This window comes from Rhamphochromis sp. 'chilingali' (assembly GCF_963969265.1).
Source record: "Rhamphochromis sp. 'chilingali' genome assembly, chromosome: 2".
In the NCBI taxonomy this organism is placed as follows: domain Eukaryota; kingdom Metazoa; phylum Chordata; class Actinopteri; order Cichliformes; family Cichlidae; genus Rhamphochromis; species Rhamphochromis sp. 'chilingali'.
This window is the reverse complement of record NC_137930.1, coordinates 55,879,481-55,893,529: the sequence shown is the minus strand read 5'-3', so window position 1 is coordinate 55,893,529 and position 14,049 is coordinate 55,879,481. Positions and strand designations below refer to the sequence as shown.

At 41.9% G+C, this 14,049-nt stretch overlaps 3 protein-coding genes across 6 annotated transcripts; 2 read left to right on the top strand and 1 right to left on the bottom strand.

The window, feature by feature from the left end:
* Positions 1–72: 72 nt before the first annotated feature.
* On the bottom strand, positions 73–2,259 carry LOC308391501 (protein FAM180A). Its single transcript, XM_080874103.1, has 4 exons — positions 2,214–2,259; positions 789–987; positions 523–596; positions 73–431 (listed from the first exon to the last, which is right to left on the bottom strand). The coding sequence occupies exons 2-4, from the start codon at positions 859–861 to the stop codon at positions 84–86; spliced, it is 495 nt and encodes a 164-aa protein (XP_080730229.1). The 5' UTR covers positions 862–987; positions 2,214–2,259; the 3' UTR covers positions 73–83.
* Positions 1,051–7,213, top strand: kbtbd4 (kelch repeat and BTB (POZ) domain containing 4). Of its 4 annotated transcripts, none has more exons than XM_080874100.1 (5): positions 1,051–1,255; positions 3,462–3,936; positions 4,025–4,166; positions 4,540–4,646; positions 4,727–7,213. In XM_080874100.1, the coding sequence occupies exons 2-5, from the start codon at positions 3,475–3,477 to the stop codon at positions 5,585–5,587; spliced, it is 1,572 nt and encodes a 523-aa protein (XP_080730226.1). In that variant the 5' UTR covers positions 1,051–1,255; positions 3,462–3,474; the 3' UTR covers positions 5,588–7,213. The 4 variants fall into 4 exon arrangements, with proteins under 4 accessions (XP_080730226.1, XP_080730223.1, XP_080730225.1 ...); XM_080874097.1 differs by lacking the exon at positions 1,051–1,255 and adding an exon at positions 1,494–2,205; XM_080874099.1 differs by lacking the exon at positions 1,051–1,255 and adding an exon at positions 2,194–2,327.
* A 368-nt stretch (positions 7,214–7,581) lies between these two features.
* Positions 7,582–12,812, top strand: rapsn (receptor-associated protein of the synapse, 43kD). Its single transcript, XM_080864585.1, has 8 exons — positions 7,582–8,580; positions 9,256–9,594; positions 10,216–10,374; positions 10,984–11,082; positions 11,190–11,312; positions 11,430–11,483; positions 11,673–11,872; positions 12,136–12,812. The coding sequence occupies exons 1-8, from the start codon at positions 8,356–8,358 to the stop codon at positions 12,206–12,208; spliced, it is 1,272 nt and encodes a 423-aa protein (XP_080720711.1). The 5' UTR covers positions 7,582–8,355; the 3' UTR covers positions 12,209–12,812.
* The last annotated feature ends 1,237 nt before the right edge of the window (positions 12,813–14,049 follow it).

Genomic DNA, 14,049 nt, shown 5'->3' with positions numbered 1-14,049 from the left:
AGTCATTCTTTGATTACATATTTCTTATTAATACAAAATCCAGAAACATTTAAGGCAAGTGGTTAATTGCATGCAACTTTATTTTAAGAATATCTGAAGAGATGATTCCCTCGGAGTTCGTGTACCGTGATGTTTGCCAGCTTGAGGAGAACTTCACCCCAAGCTTCCTGTCTCTCTTTCCTCTTCTCGTGCCAAGCCTGATGCGCAGTGTACACCATGCTCAGCACGACATTTTCAAACTGCCGCTCCATCATCGGTCTGCTCCTCTGGCCCTCGAGTGCATCTGCCATCTGCTCCATGGAGCTCAGACTTCTGGGAACATTGTCATTGATCAGAGACAGAAAAGCTCGCCCCTGCCTCATCGACGCCATCTCCTCATCGAGCAGGACGATGTTGTTGTCCTGATCGAGCTCCACCCCACCCAGCAAAAGCTGCACGAGTAGGGGGGGGACAAATGTTCATCAGTTATTTGTAATATTTAGCTTGCCTAAGTGTAGCCTTAAGTAAAGCAAAGAAAAGTACCTCATAGATCAGGTTTGCATTGGAAACTAGTGGGTCGGTGTTCTGAGGAGCTGGACTTAAGCCTTCAGCCACATCTAAACAGGAAAACACTGAAGTTTAGCTGCACTGTAATCAAATTAGTCAGTGGTGACAAACTGTCAGGGTTCAAATAAACATCTGTTCATCCATTTTGATACATACTGCACAACTGCACGCAGTATTCAGTGACAACATTCAAATTTCTCTCTTTTCTTCGCAGCCATGCCAGCGGACCTTCTGTTACTCACCCTGCAACACCTGCTCAAAGCAAAGCCACAAAAGGACCTGGAGGAAGATTTTCAGTTGGGAGCTCGCGGTCATTCTTCTTCTGATTGTTATCGGCAGATAATACACTCCTCACCTCATCTCCTCACCTCTACTCTTCCTAGTACTCTTTTGTGACTTCAGGCAGGCGCAGCTTAGACTGAATACCGTGCATTTTTCCACCTTGGAAAAAGAGACCAAAAGCCAGTTGGCAGTGATGCAGAGCAGACAGAAACGGATGGAAAGCTTTCAGCGAGCAGAGCTCAGAGAGGCAACTAATTCTGTTGTTCTTTTATTGAGCAGATTTCCAGCATGAACATCAAACATAGGAAGCACGTGAATGCACAGTATATTCATGTAAAACAAGAAAAAATATAAATACATGAAATTAGGTAAAGTGGATTCAAGGTGAGGCAACTCTCAACATAAATAATTCAAGGAAAGAAAAATGGTGAGTCCGTATTTTTTTCCTTCCTAAACTTTAGTGTTTTTGTGTAAACTTCTTATCTCTACCAGGACTTCCTGTCAGTGAGTCAGCCAGCTCTGCACATGTAAGCAGAATTCCTGCACTGATTCACAATCTTTTATGCAAGAATTCACTGCATGGATGACATTCATTCAAGTTGTCAGAGCTCACCCTCTTTGTTAATAAGTGCAGCTCGATGGAACACGTGTCCCTTGCTATTTTTTTTTAAATTATGCATGATCAAATGTTGCTGTCAGTATAAGCAACACAGAATACACGTATGTGAATGACAGGGAGACTCCTGTTCCAATGAAGCTGCAAAGAGAAAAGGCAGTTAAGGTAGTTGAGTTTCAATACTGGTGGTTAGCAAGGCTGAGATGGTTTGAATGCATGCGGATGAGGGATAGTCTATATATTGCACAAAGGATGTTGAATATGGCAGGAGGAAAAGATAAAGACCACAGAGAAGATTCATGGATGTAGTGAGGGCATGCAGATGGTTGGTGTGACAGGATGCTAGGGATGGGCTGAGATGGAGGCAGATCTGCTGCGATGGAAGGAGGAAGAAGAAGAACATAAAAGGCAAGACGAAACTGGCAAACTCCGAAAATATTGTAGAGGGTCAGGGCTGTTCGGGGTTCTGTTTGTACAGTTATATTTTGTTTATGTTGCCAAAGTGACAGGTGACGCCCTCTCGCTGCGACGGTGTGTCCTTCCGGGGTCAGAGGGCGCCCTGTGTTGTTGTTTTTTCGCTGTGCTGTGGCTGCGCTGAGCATTAGCTAGCGGCAGAGTTTTCTAGAATTGTTAATAAACGGCTGTGCTCCCTGGCTAGCTCACGGAAGCAAGACCAAACGACACCTCCGTCTCCTCCTTTTCTGAGCTCGCCACAATATTATTCAAGAAGCATGCCACCCATACCAAGACAACACACAGATGTACATACCATCCTAAGTGTCATAGCTGTGAGAGAGAGCGAGAGAGAGAGAGAGTACGTCGACATGCTAGAGTGCATGGCATGAGTTGCTGTATGTGATTGGCAGATTAGATAGATAAACAGGTGTGTAAACCATGTGGCTTTGGGGATTCGTTTTGACGTAAACATTTAATTAGGATGATTTTTTTGTATTTTTTTGGTTTTAATTTTTTGTATGTTAAGTGAGTTGTCGCGCCCCACGTGTAGTATCCTTAGGGCCCAGCAGGGGGCTGTGGCACACACTTGACTGCAAGTTGAAGAAACCGCAGTAACACAGCTTAACCACAGGGATGCAGTAGCACCCATTGGTGCCGGTGAATGTGTCATATTTGCGTTCTGAAAAAGTTTATTTACTTCCGGTGAACAGTTTAGCTCCTTCTGAATGATAGAGTAGTGGAGATAAAGGTAACCGTATTTGTTTGTTACTCACATTTAAAGCCTTGCGTTTTTATTTTTATTTTTTTCCACATTCACAGCCCTAGTAATAACACAGTCGACATAATTTTACGGTGGAATTTGTGCTCCAGAGGATTGTAGTCTGCTAACTGCTTTAGTGCTAATGCTAGCTAATCCTATCCGTGAACGCAGCACAGCTAACACGATTAACGTAGTAAATATAATGTAACTGCAGGGTTTTATCGTTACATTTAATGGCATCTTGACAGAGTTTTGAGCAGCTAGCATGGTATCTGCACTCACTGAGTTGTTTATTTGTGAATTAACTCGCTAAATTCCTGATGTTGGCGACAATTTAGAAACATTTGTGAATGACACTTAATCGGCCAACGAATAAAATTTACAAAGCATGTGGCAGCAACTTAAAATAAATGGCAAGGTTATGTGTAAACGCTCTGAAAGACTTTCTGTTTTAAGTTTTAAGGATGTATAGGACAGCTATTCAGAGTTACATACTTAACCGTGTTAGAATGGTTTACATTTATGTTGTTATAATAATTCAAATAGTCATTAATTTTAAAGAGTTCGAGAGTTTTCTTTATCATCTGTTTTTAGTTTATACTCCAAAAGTGACTCATTGCCTATTCACATATACTTATGCGAATAGGCTAGTTAGTTACATTCACTGAAATTTGAACCATATCATCTCATTGGAGACAGGTTTTATTGGAAAATTGGCATGTTATTATTAACTAGATATGCTGAAAATATACTGACATCTGAGTATAAACATGTCGATCAGTGTTTGTTACTTTTTCACAGGCGAGCAGAAAAGATGGAGTCCAGTGAGGAGGGTGGCCTCAGTGTTGGGGGATCTGTGGGCGAGGAAAACTACTTCCTGGGGTACACGTTCACGGACCGCTCCCACTCGAGCCGAGTGGTGAAGAGTATTATGGATCTCTGCCTGGAGGACGGCTTGTTTGCTGATGTCACCATCACCGTTGACGGCAAAGAGTTTCACCTGCACCGCCTGGTGCTCTCTGCGCAGAGCAGCTTTTTCCGCTCCATGTTCACCTCCAATCTCAAAGAGTCGCACAACCGCATTATCGAGCTTAAGGATGTCAGCGCTACCGTCTTCCAGCTGCTGATTGACTACATCTACCATGGTACCATTAAACTGAGGGTGGAGGAGCTGCAGGACACCTATGAGATGGCGGACATGTACCAGCTGACTGCTCTGTTTGAAGAATGCTCGCGCTTCCTCTCCCGAACAGTGGAGGTCAAGAACTGCTTGCAGGTGAATTATTGTTTTTGTAACACCTGTTCTCATAGTCCTTGCTTCTTGGCAATGGTGCTGCAATACAAGTAATTCCTTTTTCATCTAGGTGATGTGGCTTGCAGACAGACACAGTGATCAGGAGCTGTATACTGCAGCGAAGCACTGTGCTAAAATCCACCTGGCCCAGCTGCACCAGACTGAAGAGTTTCTAAATCTGCCCCTCTGTCTGCTACTAGATATCATCAAAGGTATAACATTTTGCTTCTCTGTCACCAGACTAGCAATTGTTTTTACATATTTATTAAAATACATTTAGGATTTTAATGTTGCATTGCTAATTATTATTTTAAACAAGGGTATTATTATTGGCTTTGAGTTCAACAATTGATGCATTAATATTTATTTAAATCCTGAAAGTAGGATGTGTGAATAATGAACACTGTGCCTGAACTAATCTGAAAACAACAACAACAAAACAACGCTAAATCTAGATATTCTTCAAAAAAAGGCCTTTTTAAATTTTTACAATCTTAACGGAGAAAACATTTTTATGATCCTTTAACAGGAAAAAAACCCACATCTTCTGATCTAGTTTCAAACATGCCTTGTGTTTGTGTTCAGATGGCGTTCCAAGTTCTCAGAATCCAACAGTGGCCATCGAGTCATGGATAAATCACAATAAAGTTGAGAGAGAGGAGTTTTCTTGCATCCTTCAAGAAAATCTTAAGGTAATTTTCTCTCATATGGAGCTGTAAAATATTTTAAAAAAACATTTACATTGCTGATGTTTCCTTTTCTTCGTCTTCAGGAAATTGGTGAGAATGTCCATATTTACCTGATTGGCAAGGAGGAGACGAGAACTCACTCTCTGGCCGTGTCACTGCACTGCGATGAGGATGATGCGATCAGTGTGAGCGGCCAGAACAGTTTATGTCATCAGATCACCGCAGCCTGCAAACATGGAGGGGACCTATATGTGGTGGGGGGTTCTATCCCGCGGCGCATGTGGAAGTGCAACATGCACACGATGGACTGGGAGCGTTGCGCACCACTTCCCAGAGACCGCCTCCACCACACTATGGTGTCCGTCTCCACTGAGGATGCCATCTACTCACTGGGAGGTAAAACGCTGCAGGACACGCTCTCTAATGCCGTCATCTACTACACAGTGAAGGACAACATGTGGACAGAGACCAACCAGCTGGACACTGCAGTGTCGGGGGCTGCTGGCGTCAACCTGGGAGGCACCATCTACCTGCTGGGAGGGGAGGAGAACGACATGGATTTTTTCACAAAGCCTTCTCGCCTCATTCAGTGCTTCGACACCTCCTCCCAAAAGTGCCAGATCAAACCTTACATGCTGCCGTTCGCCGGCTGCATGCACGCAGCAGTCCACATGGACGTGATTTTTATCGTAGGAGAAGGAGACTCATTGGTGTGTTACAACCCACTGCTCGAGAGCTTCACACGCCTGCGCTTCCCCGAAGTGTGGAGCTGTGTCCCGTCACTGTGGAAGGTGGCCAGTTGTAATGGCTGTATTTACGTCTTCAGAGACAAATGTAAGAAAGGAGACGCAAATACTTTAAAGTTTAACCCGGCGACGTCTGTCGTCTCCGTAATCAGAGGTATTAAGATCCTCCTCACAAACTGGCAGTTTGTTTTGGCCTAACCTCTCCGCGGTATGTTCACACTGTGGTCAACACACCAGCCACAGAGAATCAGGGAAGACTGTTGGTTGACTGACCAAGACTTCACTCATGGAGACGTCCTGTGAAGAAATTTGTCCACGAGTTGTATTTACTCAGCTGTGTCACTTATTCCATTCAGACTCCACCACCGGCCCCACAACAACAGTTCAGCGGTGTGTCGCTTGTACTACAACGTGTCTCATTGTCGGCTCCTTTGCCGAGAATCTAATTTGTGGTGATGCTGTGAAAAGTGATGAACTAATCTATTGTTTTCTGTGCACTCCTCATTTACTGACACGCATGAACAGCTTCAGTGTAAAAATATTAATGAACACAAGGCATCTGTCACTATATTGTAAGTGTGTCATGATATTGTAGGTCAGATAGCATAAGATGTTTTTAAAGTGCTCATGTTATACTTGTTTTCAGAGTCTACTAGAATAAGTTTACATACTTTAATGTTGAGTGTGTACACGGCCTTTTCATTCCAATAACTATTGCCCTGTTTAAAGCCCACTCCGGAGAAAAACACTTTGCTCTGATTGGTTTGTTAGAATGATCAAAGCAAAGCAAAGTTGCCTAATGTACATAACCCACAATGGTTATGGAAAGCTTAAGCTATATTCAAAATATATTGCAGCATCTGACTTTTTCTGAATGACTATTTTTATCTGTAAATATAAATATTAAACAATAGCTCCAACTTATGTGAATGGTCATCACATTTCGTCACACAGTGTTGCTGTTAGCAAGATTTTAGCCGTGAAGAGAAAATATTGATTGGGAATTTGCTATTTTAAAAAGAAGCAAAACAAAACAACAGCTGTTTTAGTTTGAACATGACAAGGTGGGACAAAATATTAATAACACAGTATATATCATAGGTAAGAAATTCACGGGGAGCTAAATATAATGAATTGGCATTAAAATGTAAATCTTACTGTAATGATTTTAATAACTATAGGTTTACAAAAAGATTATAAATCTTAATTCTTTTCATTTTTGTGTCCATCTGTTTCTTGTTTTTTGACTGAATTTTGTTTGAATCACCACTGAATCTGGAATGAAGGCTTGAAGCACAATGTGCCAGTAATAATAAAAATAAGAATAATACATGTATTATTATTGACACCACAGTGCTTAAATACATAACTCATACTTTTTAATGCCTTTCTAGGATTATTTTTCTACAGTTCCACAGATGTGAAGTATTGCAGAGGATACTTGCATTATGATAACCATTGTTGTAGTATTGTACCAGGAAAGTTTTTTGTGATTCCCAGGAAATTATGGTGGATTGTGGATGTAATTCAGGCACCTTTTTTAAATTAAACTAACCATCGGGCGGGTATTATGCTTATGTGTTACATAAGATAAGTCACAGAACAGAAGGTAGGTTTACATGCACTAAATGTGTCAGACTGAAGGTTAATGGAAACATGAAAGCATAGTACGGGCACTTTAAGTTGGTGTGTGCAGACATGATAACAAAGGGTGTTTTTTAACTTTTCAGATTTTCTTGTCTCAAGATTGTATTTTTTGATGTACACCATACATGTTCAAGTTAACCATTATCTGAAATGTTAAATATATTGCTGTAGCTACAAGCTTTGAGTGGTTGTTTTGATATTTATAACCTTTAATGAATTAACAATGCTACCATTGATCCTGTGTTTAGATACAGTGATGCACTTACAAATTGTGCCTGTGTAGGTCTGGAAAACTTTTCCTGAAAAAAGAAAAAGTACTTAATTAACATTTATCTGTTTATGTCCTTGTGAGATAAAAGGGGCATCGAAGGAGAGAAAGCAACCACACAGACGCCAAAACTTTGATCCCATTGATGTTTTGCAGGAGGCTATGCAGCTGAAACCCAAGCCCAGTAACATGTCAGACTTTGTGAACTATTCTAAGCATCAGTTGATGAGGGGTGGGGGTTTCTGGGGCCACATATGAGTCTCCATAAGGACTCGCAATAGGAATTGAAGCTAAGAGCACCAGTAAGACGGGCGCAGTTTGAATGTCTGGATATAAGCTGCTCGCGAAACGGTGTCACAGTTCACCGCCGCCCATGTGAGGATCTGGTCGGATGTTTTTGCAGATGAGTGCTTTTAAGTCTACAGAAGTTTGTGATGTCACTCGTGTAGTTAGTCCTTGAGTAATGTTTAGTGTAAAGGTAGATTGCTAGGAGCTGTAGTGACCTTGGGACGGTTTGCTGAGGGCAGAACATAATTCCTGAAGGGACACATGGTCTAGAGTGACAGGGCCATCTGCTGTAGCGCCAGCAGTAGGAGGAAAGCGGAGGGGGGCGGGTTGGACACCGGGGTGCTGAGAATTCCTTTCGGTGGGTGTGGAGGGACTAGATATTCTGGGATACCACTGCTATCACACTGCTTGGGAAACATTTTTCTTTGACGTGTTTCGAAAGGAAATCTGAGAGAGAATTTTGCAAATGCTTAATGGTGAAGGGGAAACGTGGCTCGGTTAAATGGGGAGGATATTTGCTTGGCCCTTCAGCTCTCCGTAAACCGTTTGGTAATAATGGTCTTGGTGTGTCGCCTTCTCATTTTGGTGGATCCAGTTTCCTTTCCATCTCAGCACAGCCGGAGCTGATAGAGCGGGATCCTGTGGGCCTTCTGGCACAAACCTCTCAGAGGGATCATCTTCAGGGGATCTTCTTTGGAGTTGTACTGTTCATGGCAAGGATCTATTTTCTTGCTGCCTCACTGAAATTGCATGGCCTAAACGAATGAATATTTTTATGAGGCACCTTGCACCAGAGATGGGCCAGGACCAAACCAAGCAGCAGATAGAGAAGGGTCTAAAGTTGTATCAGTCCAATCAGACAGACAAAGCTCTGCATGTGTGGACAAAAGTGTTGGAAAAGACCTCAGATCCCGGAGGAAAGTTTCGAGTGCTGGGGTGCCTGATCACAGCTCACTCAGAAATGGGAAAGTACAAAGACATGCTAAAGGTAGGCTATCAAAACCACAGCGAGCCACGTATAATGGTATAGTATATCTAGCATTTCTGTAAAGGAGTAAAAAAATCTACCTCAATAACCGTAGCTCATACTTGTATGACTCATATTCCAGGACTAAACAGCCACGCTTTATTTATATTACTAATGTTAAGACATTATTCACATTTTGCATACTGTGCGATTACATTTTTCTTAATGCAAACAGCAGTAGGCGTGTGTGTGCAGTTCCTGTTCCAGTTACTAAATGTCACTGAATATCTCATAATTTTAAATGTCATCATGTCAGCTGTGAAGTGCCACCGTTTACACAGTTGTAGCATTGTAACATTTCCGCAATGTGTCATTGATTATTTCATGAGAAGAGGTCAAAGGTTACCTTCTTCCAACCACAGCGAACTTGAGAAGCATGGGTTAATTTGTGGCTTCCACATGATGCGGAGTAAATAAGTGCTCTGCAACCTAAGTATGAGTGTGGGGTGTCTTGTTGACATAATCATCCTTCCTGAAGCAGCGCCCGCTCTCACTAACTCGGCTTTAATGAGAACTGTAAAAAAGTAGGGGTCTTATGTCTGAATGAATTTAACGAATTAAAAAGTCTTTGAATCTGCGTGAAGTTGAAGACTATGCCTGTTCCCTGCAACATTTATCCTCTTACTCTATCTGCAGTATGCCCTTGAACAAATTGACACAGCCAGAGAAATGGAGGACCCAGACTACCTGACGGAGGGCTACCTGAACTTGGCACGCAGCAACGAGAAGCTGTGCGACTTCCAGAAAACAGTCTCATACTGTAAGACCTGCTTAAACATGCAGGGCACCACTGTCAGCCTGCAACTCAATGGCCAGGTATGTCTTAGCATGGGCAATGCCTTCCTGGGTCTCAGTGTCTTCCAGAAGGCCCTGGAGAGCTACGAGAAAGCCCTGCGCTATGCACACAACAACGACGACAAGATGCTGGAGTGCAGAGTCTGCTGCAGTCTGGGAAATATCTACGTCCAGCTTAAGGTACTCAAAAAGCTGTTTTTCTGACAAGCGATTCTTGTTTTCCCATCATTACATTTTGCTCAGTTTCAATAAAAATGAGCGATTACCGATAAATAAATGTAAAAATCGTACATACTTTGGCTGTTCCAAACGTCTCCGCTGTGTTATTTGAGTAAAACATTCACTGGACTGCACGTGTGATTCCACAATCAATGATTTTGCCAGCGTATTCACAGAGTATGACAACACTGCAGAACATCTGAGCCAACATCATCAATGCTTAGCCTGTGTAGTGCTGGGCATTGTAAAACAAGAGCTGAGTGAGTTGGCCGGCTGGTGTGTGTTTTTTTCTTTTTTGTAGTACCCTTGACATCTGAGATTTGTATATGTAATCCTCTGGCTTCCCAGAGAGGATTGGTTTCAATGGGATAGTGATGAAGTTCTGCTTGAAGAATGCACTCATGTGTCACGTTATTTTATGACACAAAAAAATATTACATCCTGCATCGCAACGCGATTTAATATTGTCTGAGTGCTCTTGTTAAGAAGATTAAAAACCAAAATGCTAATGCTAGTAGTATCTAAAAAGATGTGGCGCCCTTTTCTGGTGTCACCTAAGTGGTCATTCACATGTGCCTACAGGACTTTGAGAAAGCCCTGTTCTTCCCCTGCAAAGCGGCCGAGCTTGTCAATGACTACGGCAAAGGCTGGAGCCTCAAGTATCGAGCCATGAGCCAGTACCACATGTCTGTAGCCTACAGGAAACTGGAGCGCCTGCCAGATGCCATGGAGTGCTGTGAGGTATTGTTTTATAACACATCATTACTGTCCTCAGAGACAAACTTACATAACTCAGAGCCTTCCTCGCCATCTTGCTGACCCAACCCCCGTGCCTTTGATTGCTCTGAAGTTGGAGCTGCAGAGACAGTAGATGCTGCGCTGCCGACAGGTGCAAGTGGCAGTTGTTCTTTTGTACGAGGCCTTAGACCCTGACAAAAATATGCTCAGAGAGGCTCGGTTTAAAGTGTTAATGAAGAGGGTGGATTTAGTCTTTGCTCTGTTCTAATTATGTACTGGGGGGGTGAAAGATAACTCGATTTCATTGCCTCTGAGTGTAGAAGTATAGTAACAAGACAGCAGGATGCATTTCAGATTTATCACATTTAACCCAACAGTTTATGCATCCGGACATACTCAGGATACCACGGACAACGGCTCATATTTATTCTATCACATCTCTCTTTAAATGCACACTGCGATACAAATAAATCTGTGTAACTGCAGTTGAGAGGATGCAGCTTAGAGTTTCAATTTAGTTCAGGGTGTTGGTGTTACATGATGGAGGTAGGACTCTTCTAATGTCTGCTCTTTACTTTGTACCAATAACTAATCTGTCTTTTGCTTCAACAGGAGTCCATGAAGATTGCCCTGCAGCATGGTGACCGGCCTCTTCAGGCTCTGTGCTTGCTAAACTTTGCAGACATTCATCGCTGCAGACATGATGTTGATGTACAGTACCAATATTGCATTCACATTAATGTAAAATTTCAAAACTGGTCATCTACAACTAGTCTGTGCATTTACCTTTTTGGGTTTTTTTCTCTTCATATGTTCAGAAAGCATTCCCTCGTTATGAGTCTGCGCTGGGTATTATGACTGAGATAGGAAACCGTCTTGGGCAAGCACACGTCCATCTGGGAGTGGCAAAGTGCTGGCTTCTGCAGAAAGAATTTGACAAGGTGCCCTACAGTTTACACAAATATAAATTCTGACAGTAAAGGGACACAATGTTTTATTTGTACTCAAAATAATTATCTGGTATTTATAAAGTGTTCCTGTTCCTGTTCATGTTCCAGGCTCTTGATTCTTTGCAGCGAGCACAGGAATTGGCGGATGGAATGGGAAACAAGGTAACTGAACAGGAAAAGAGCTGCAGGGATAGTTTAGCCATTTCTCATTCTAGATTTGTTTTCTTTCAGTCGTAGTTGTAAAGATGACTGTTGGTTAAACAAAACAAGACACCTGAAGATTTTAAGCACTAGTTTCTCATGCTTTTAAACTTTAAAGCAATGACATTGTGATTCTTTCTCTTATACAAGCTGTGCACACTGAAGGTTCACTGCTTGAGTGAAGGGATTTACCGGAGCAGGGGGCAGCTGAATGAGGTCAGAGAGCAGGTGGTGAAGTTCCTCCAGTGTGTCGAGGAGCTGGAGCTCTACTGCGGCATGTGTGGAGAGTCCATCGGGGACAGGGACCAAAAGCTGCAGGCCTTACCCTGTTCCCACATTTTCCATCTCAAGTGGGTGTCTGTTCAAATCTCGCCTGGTATTAGTTACATTACATTGGAGAAATGCAGTGTTTTCAGTGGGAGAAAAACGAGGCACTTGGACGAATGATGAAATGTTTTGCCACTGATCCTACTCGATTGGGCATGCATCACAACTTTGCAGAAACAACAAAGTGCCGATTGTGATTCGGATTTTCTTCACCTATAAATTGTTCTCATAACCAAATCTAGATGTAGTTTAAAGAGTGTATTTCCCATATTTCTTTGTCTTTCAGGTGTCTCCAGACAAATGGGACAAAAGGTTGTCCTAAATGCTTCAAGTCCTCCATGAAGCCGGGATTTGTGTGATTGCGAGGCTGCGTTTGAGCGTTGGATCTGCAGACACGGCATGGTGCCTCACAGGCTCCTGACTGATCTGAGAGACGCAGGTAGCCTTAGGAGGTGCTGAGGAGTGTTTCATTGCTCTGAGCAGAGGATGCTGAACTGAATCCAGAATGTCGAAGCATGTTGCTCAGAAGACACGATCAAGGCATCCATCTTTCTTAGACAACAGTCTGAAGCTGACAAAGGAGGTATAACCGATGGAAGTGTTGCAATTCGAGATAAGCTGAAGAGCCTACATGGTCTCTGATGACTGGCCGTCTGTTGCAGCATTTAAACAGGAGACCGACCGTAAAAAGAACATTTACAACATAGTGTGATTGTTATTTTATACACTGGAATTGCTTAGTACAAAGTGAGACGAAATTACATCTCCCCAGACTTAGTGTCGTGACTTTTTGTTCAGATTCAAAGATTCAATGCTGACTTTTTACAGCACAACAGTTGAGCCATATTTATTACTGAAACCTGTGTACATACTATTCTCATGTTAATTTCTTTTAAAAGTTTGATTTATTTGACGTGTTTTGTAAGTCCTGAAACGAACTAAAATCTCTTAACCATTCAAAAACTAGTATGTCTTTACAAAACAGGTACATGCAACTGTTTTCTTCTGTCCTTATTCACAGAAATCCAGGAGCCAGCCAGTTTCCTTTTTCCTTTCATTGCTGGGAATGTTTCACATTCATTAATTCAAAACGGTTTTTTTGGGTTTTTTTTCTTTGCCTGTCCCATTTGGTTCTTTAGCCGTCAGAATTGTTGCCTGAAGACCAACAAGGATACCCAATGGATTTACTTTGCCAAATGGATCATCATGGCCTTGTCGTATTGGTCCATTTGATCGACCTTTGTTGTTATTATTTATTTTATTATATTTTCAGTTGTTACAGACGGGACAGACATGACTGAGGGATAGGAAACGGAGAAAGAAAGATGAAGGAAAAGAAAAACGGAAGGGAAGAGGGACAGTGAGAGAGGGCACTTAAAAAGAGAAAGAAGAGAAAATAAGCAAAAAAACAAACAAAAACAGAGCAACATACTAAACCCAACACCATCACATTAATCTAGCTAAGTGTAAACAGCAGTAAATACGAAATGTTGAATGTTGTTGTGTAGCAAGCAGCGCACATTGTGCTTGGAAATAGCAGCCAATAAAGGTGTAGTTTATGTCTATGAACAGTGGACACCCGTGTGCACACCTGTTTTCACCTGTTCAAAACGTTTTGAGAAGAAAACCCTACGGGGAAAGGATCTTTGACCAATCACACACTTACACACAGTTATTTGGGGGCAAATGCGTTCAGTGTATTTTAATGTATTGTATTTGTGAAATGGTGAAATCTCTGTATATTTAAAATATTTACTTGGAAAGGTATTTTAGCGAAGCCACTTTAACTGAGATATCATGTCAGTGAGGGGTTGCATGTTTTTTTTATTTTATTTACGATGCAGAAAAAAAAGTTTAGATACTTCAAAATATGCACCCATGTGACTGCATAAGTATTTCTTTCTTTCTTTCTTATTTAGTGGCTTTTATTATTCGTATCCCCTATAAATCATTTCTAAGGAACGCTATGGAAAGAGCTGTCATAGACTGAGGTTTCTCACGTAAAGCCACTTTTTCTCAAAAGCTAAAACTCCTTTCACTAAAGTTCCTGTTGAGATTGTGCTTGTAGATAGCTTTAAAGTACTCCCGTGGCCGTTAAAGGGACACACTGATAAATTCAACAGCATAGTGATAAGGAGATAAAGATCTGATTTTGTGTTGACAAATGACAGGAGCCTTTTGAAATACTTTAAGTGCACAT

Excerpts from the sequence above, each read along its gene's own strand:
- LOC308391501 (XM_080874103.1), bottom strand. The coding sequence starts at position 861 with ATGACCGCGAGCTCCCAACTGAAAATCTTCCTCCAGGTCCTTTTGTGG. Across the intron at positions 597-788 it reads CTTTGAGCAGGTGTTGCAGG|ATGTGGCTGAAGGCTTAAGT; the intron begins GTGAGTAACAGA and ends TTTCCTGTTTAG. Across the intron at positions 432-522 it reads ATGCAAACCTGATCTATGAG|CTTTTGCTGGGTGGGGTGGA; the intron begins GTACTTTTCTTT and ends CTACTCGTGCAG.
- kbtbd4 (XM_080874097.1), top strand. Across the intron at positions 3,937-4,024 it reads AGGTCAAGAACTGCTTGCAG|GTGATGTGGCTTGCAGACAG; the intron begins GTGAATTATTGT and ends TTTTTCATCTAG. Across the intron at positions 4,647-4,726 it reads TCCTTCAAGAAAATCTTAAG|GAAATTGGTGAGAATGTCCA; the intron begins GTAATTTTCTCT and ends CTTCGTCTTCAG.
- rapsn (XM_080864585.1), top strand. The coding sequence starts at position 8,356 with ATGAATATTTTTATGAGGCACCTTGCACCAGAGATGGGCCAGGACCAA. Across the intron at positions 8,581-9,255 it reads AGTACAAAGACATGCTAAAG|TATGCCCTTGAACAAATTGA; the intron begins GTAGGCTATCAA and ends CTCTATCTGCAG. Across the intron at positions 10,375-10,983 it reads ATGCCATGGAGTGCTGTGAG|GAGTCCATGAAGATTGCCCT; the intron begins GTATTGTTTTAT and ends TTGCTTCAACAG.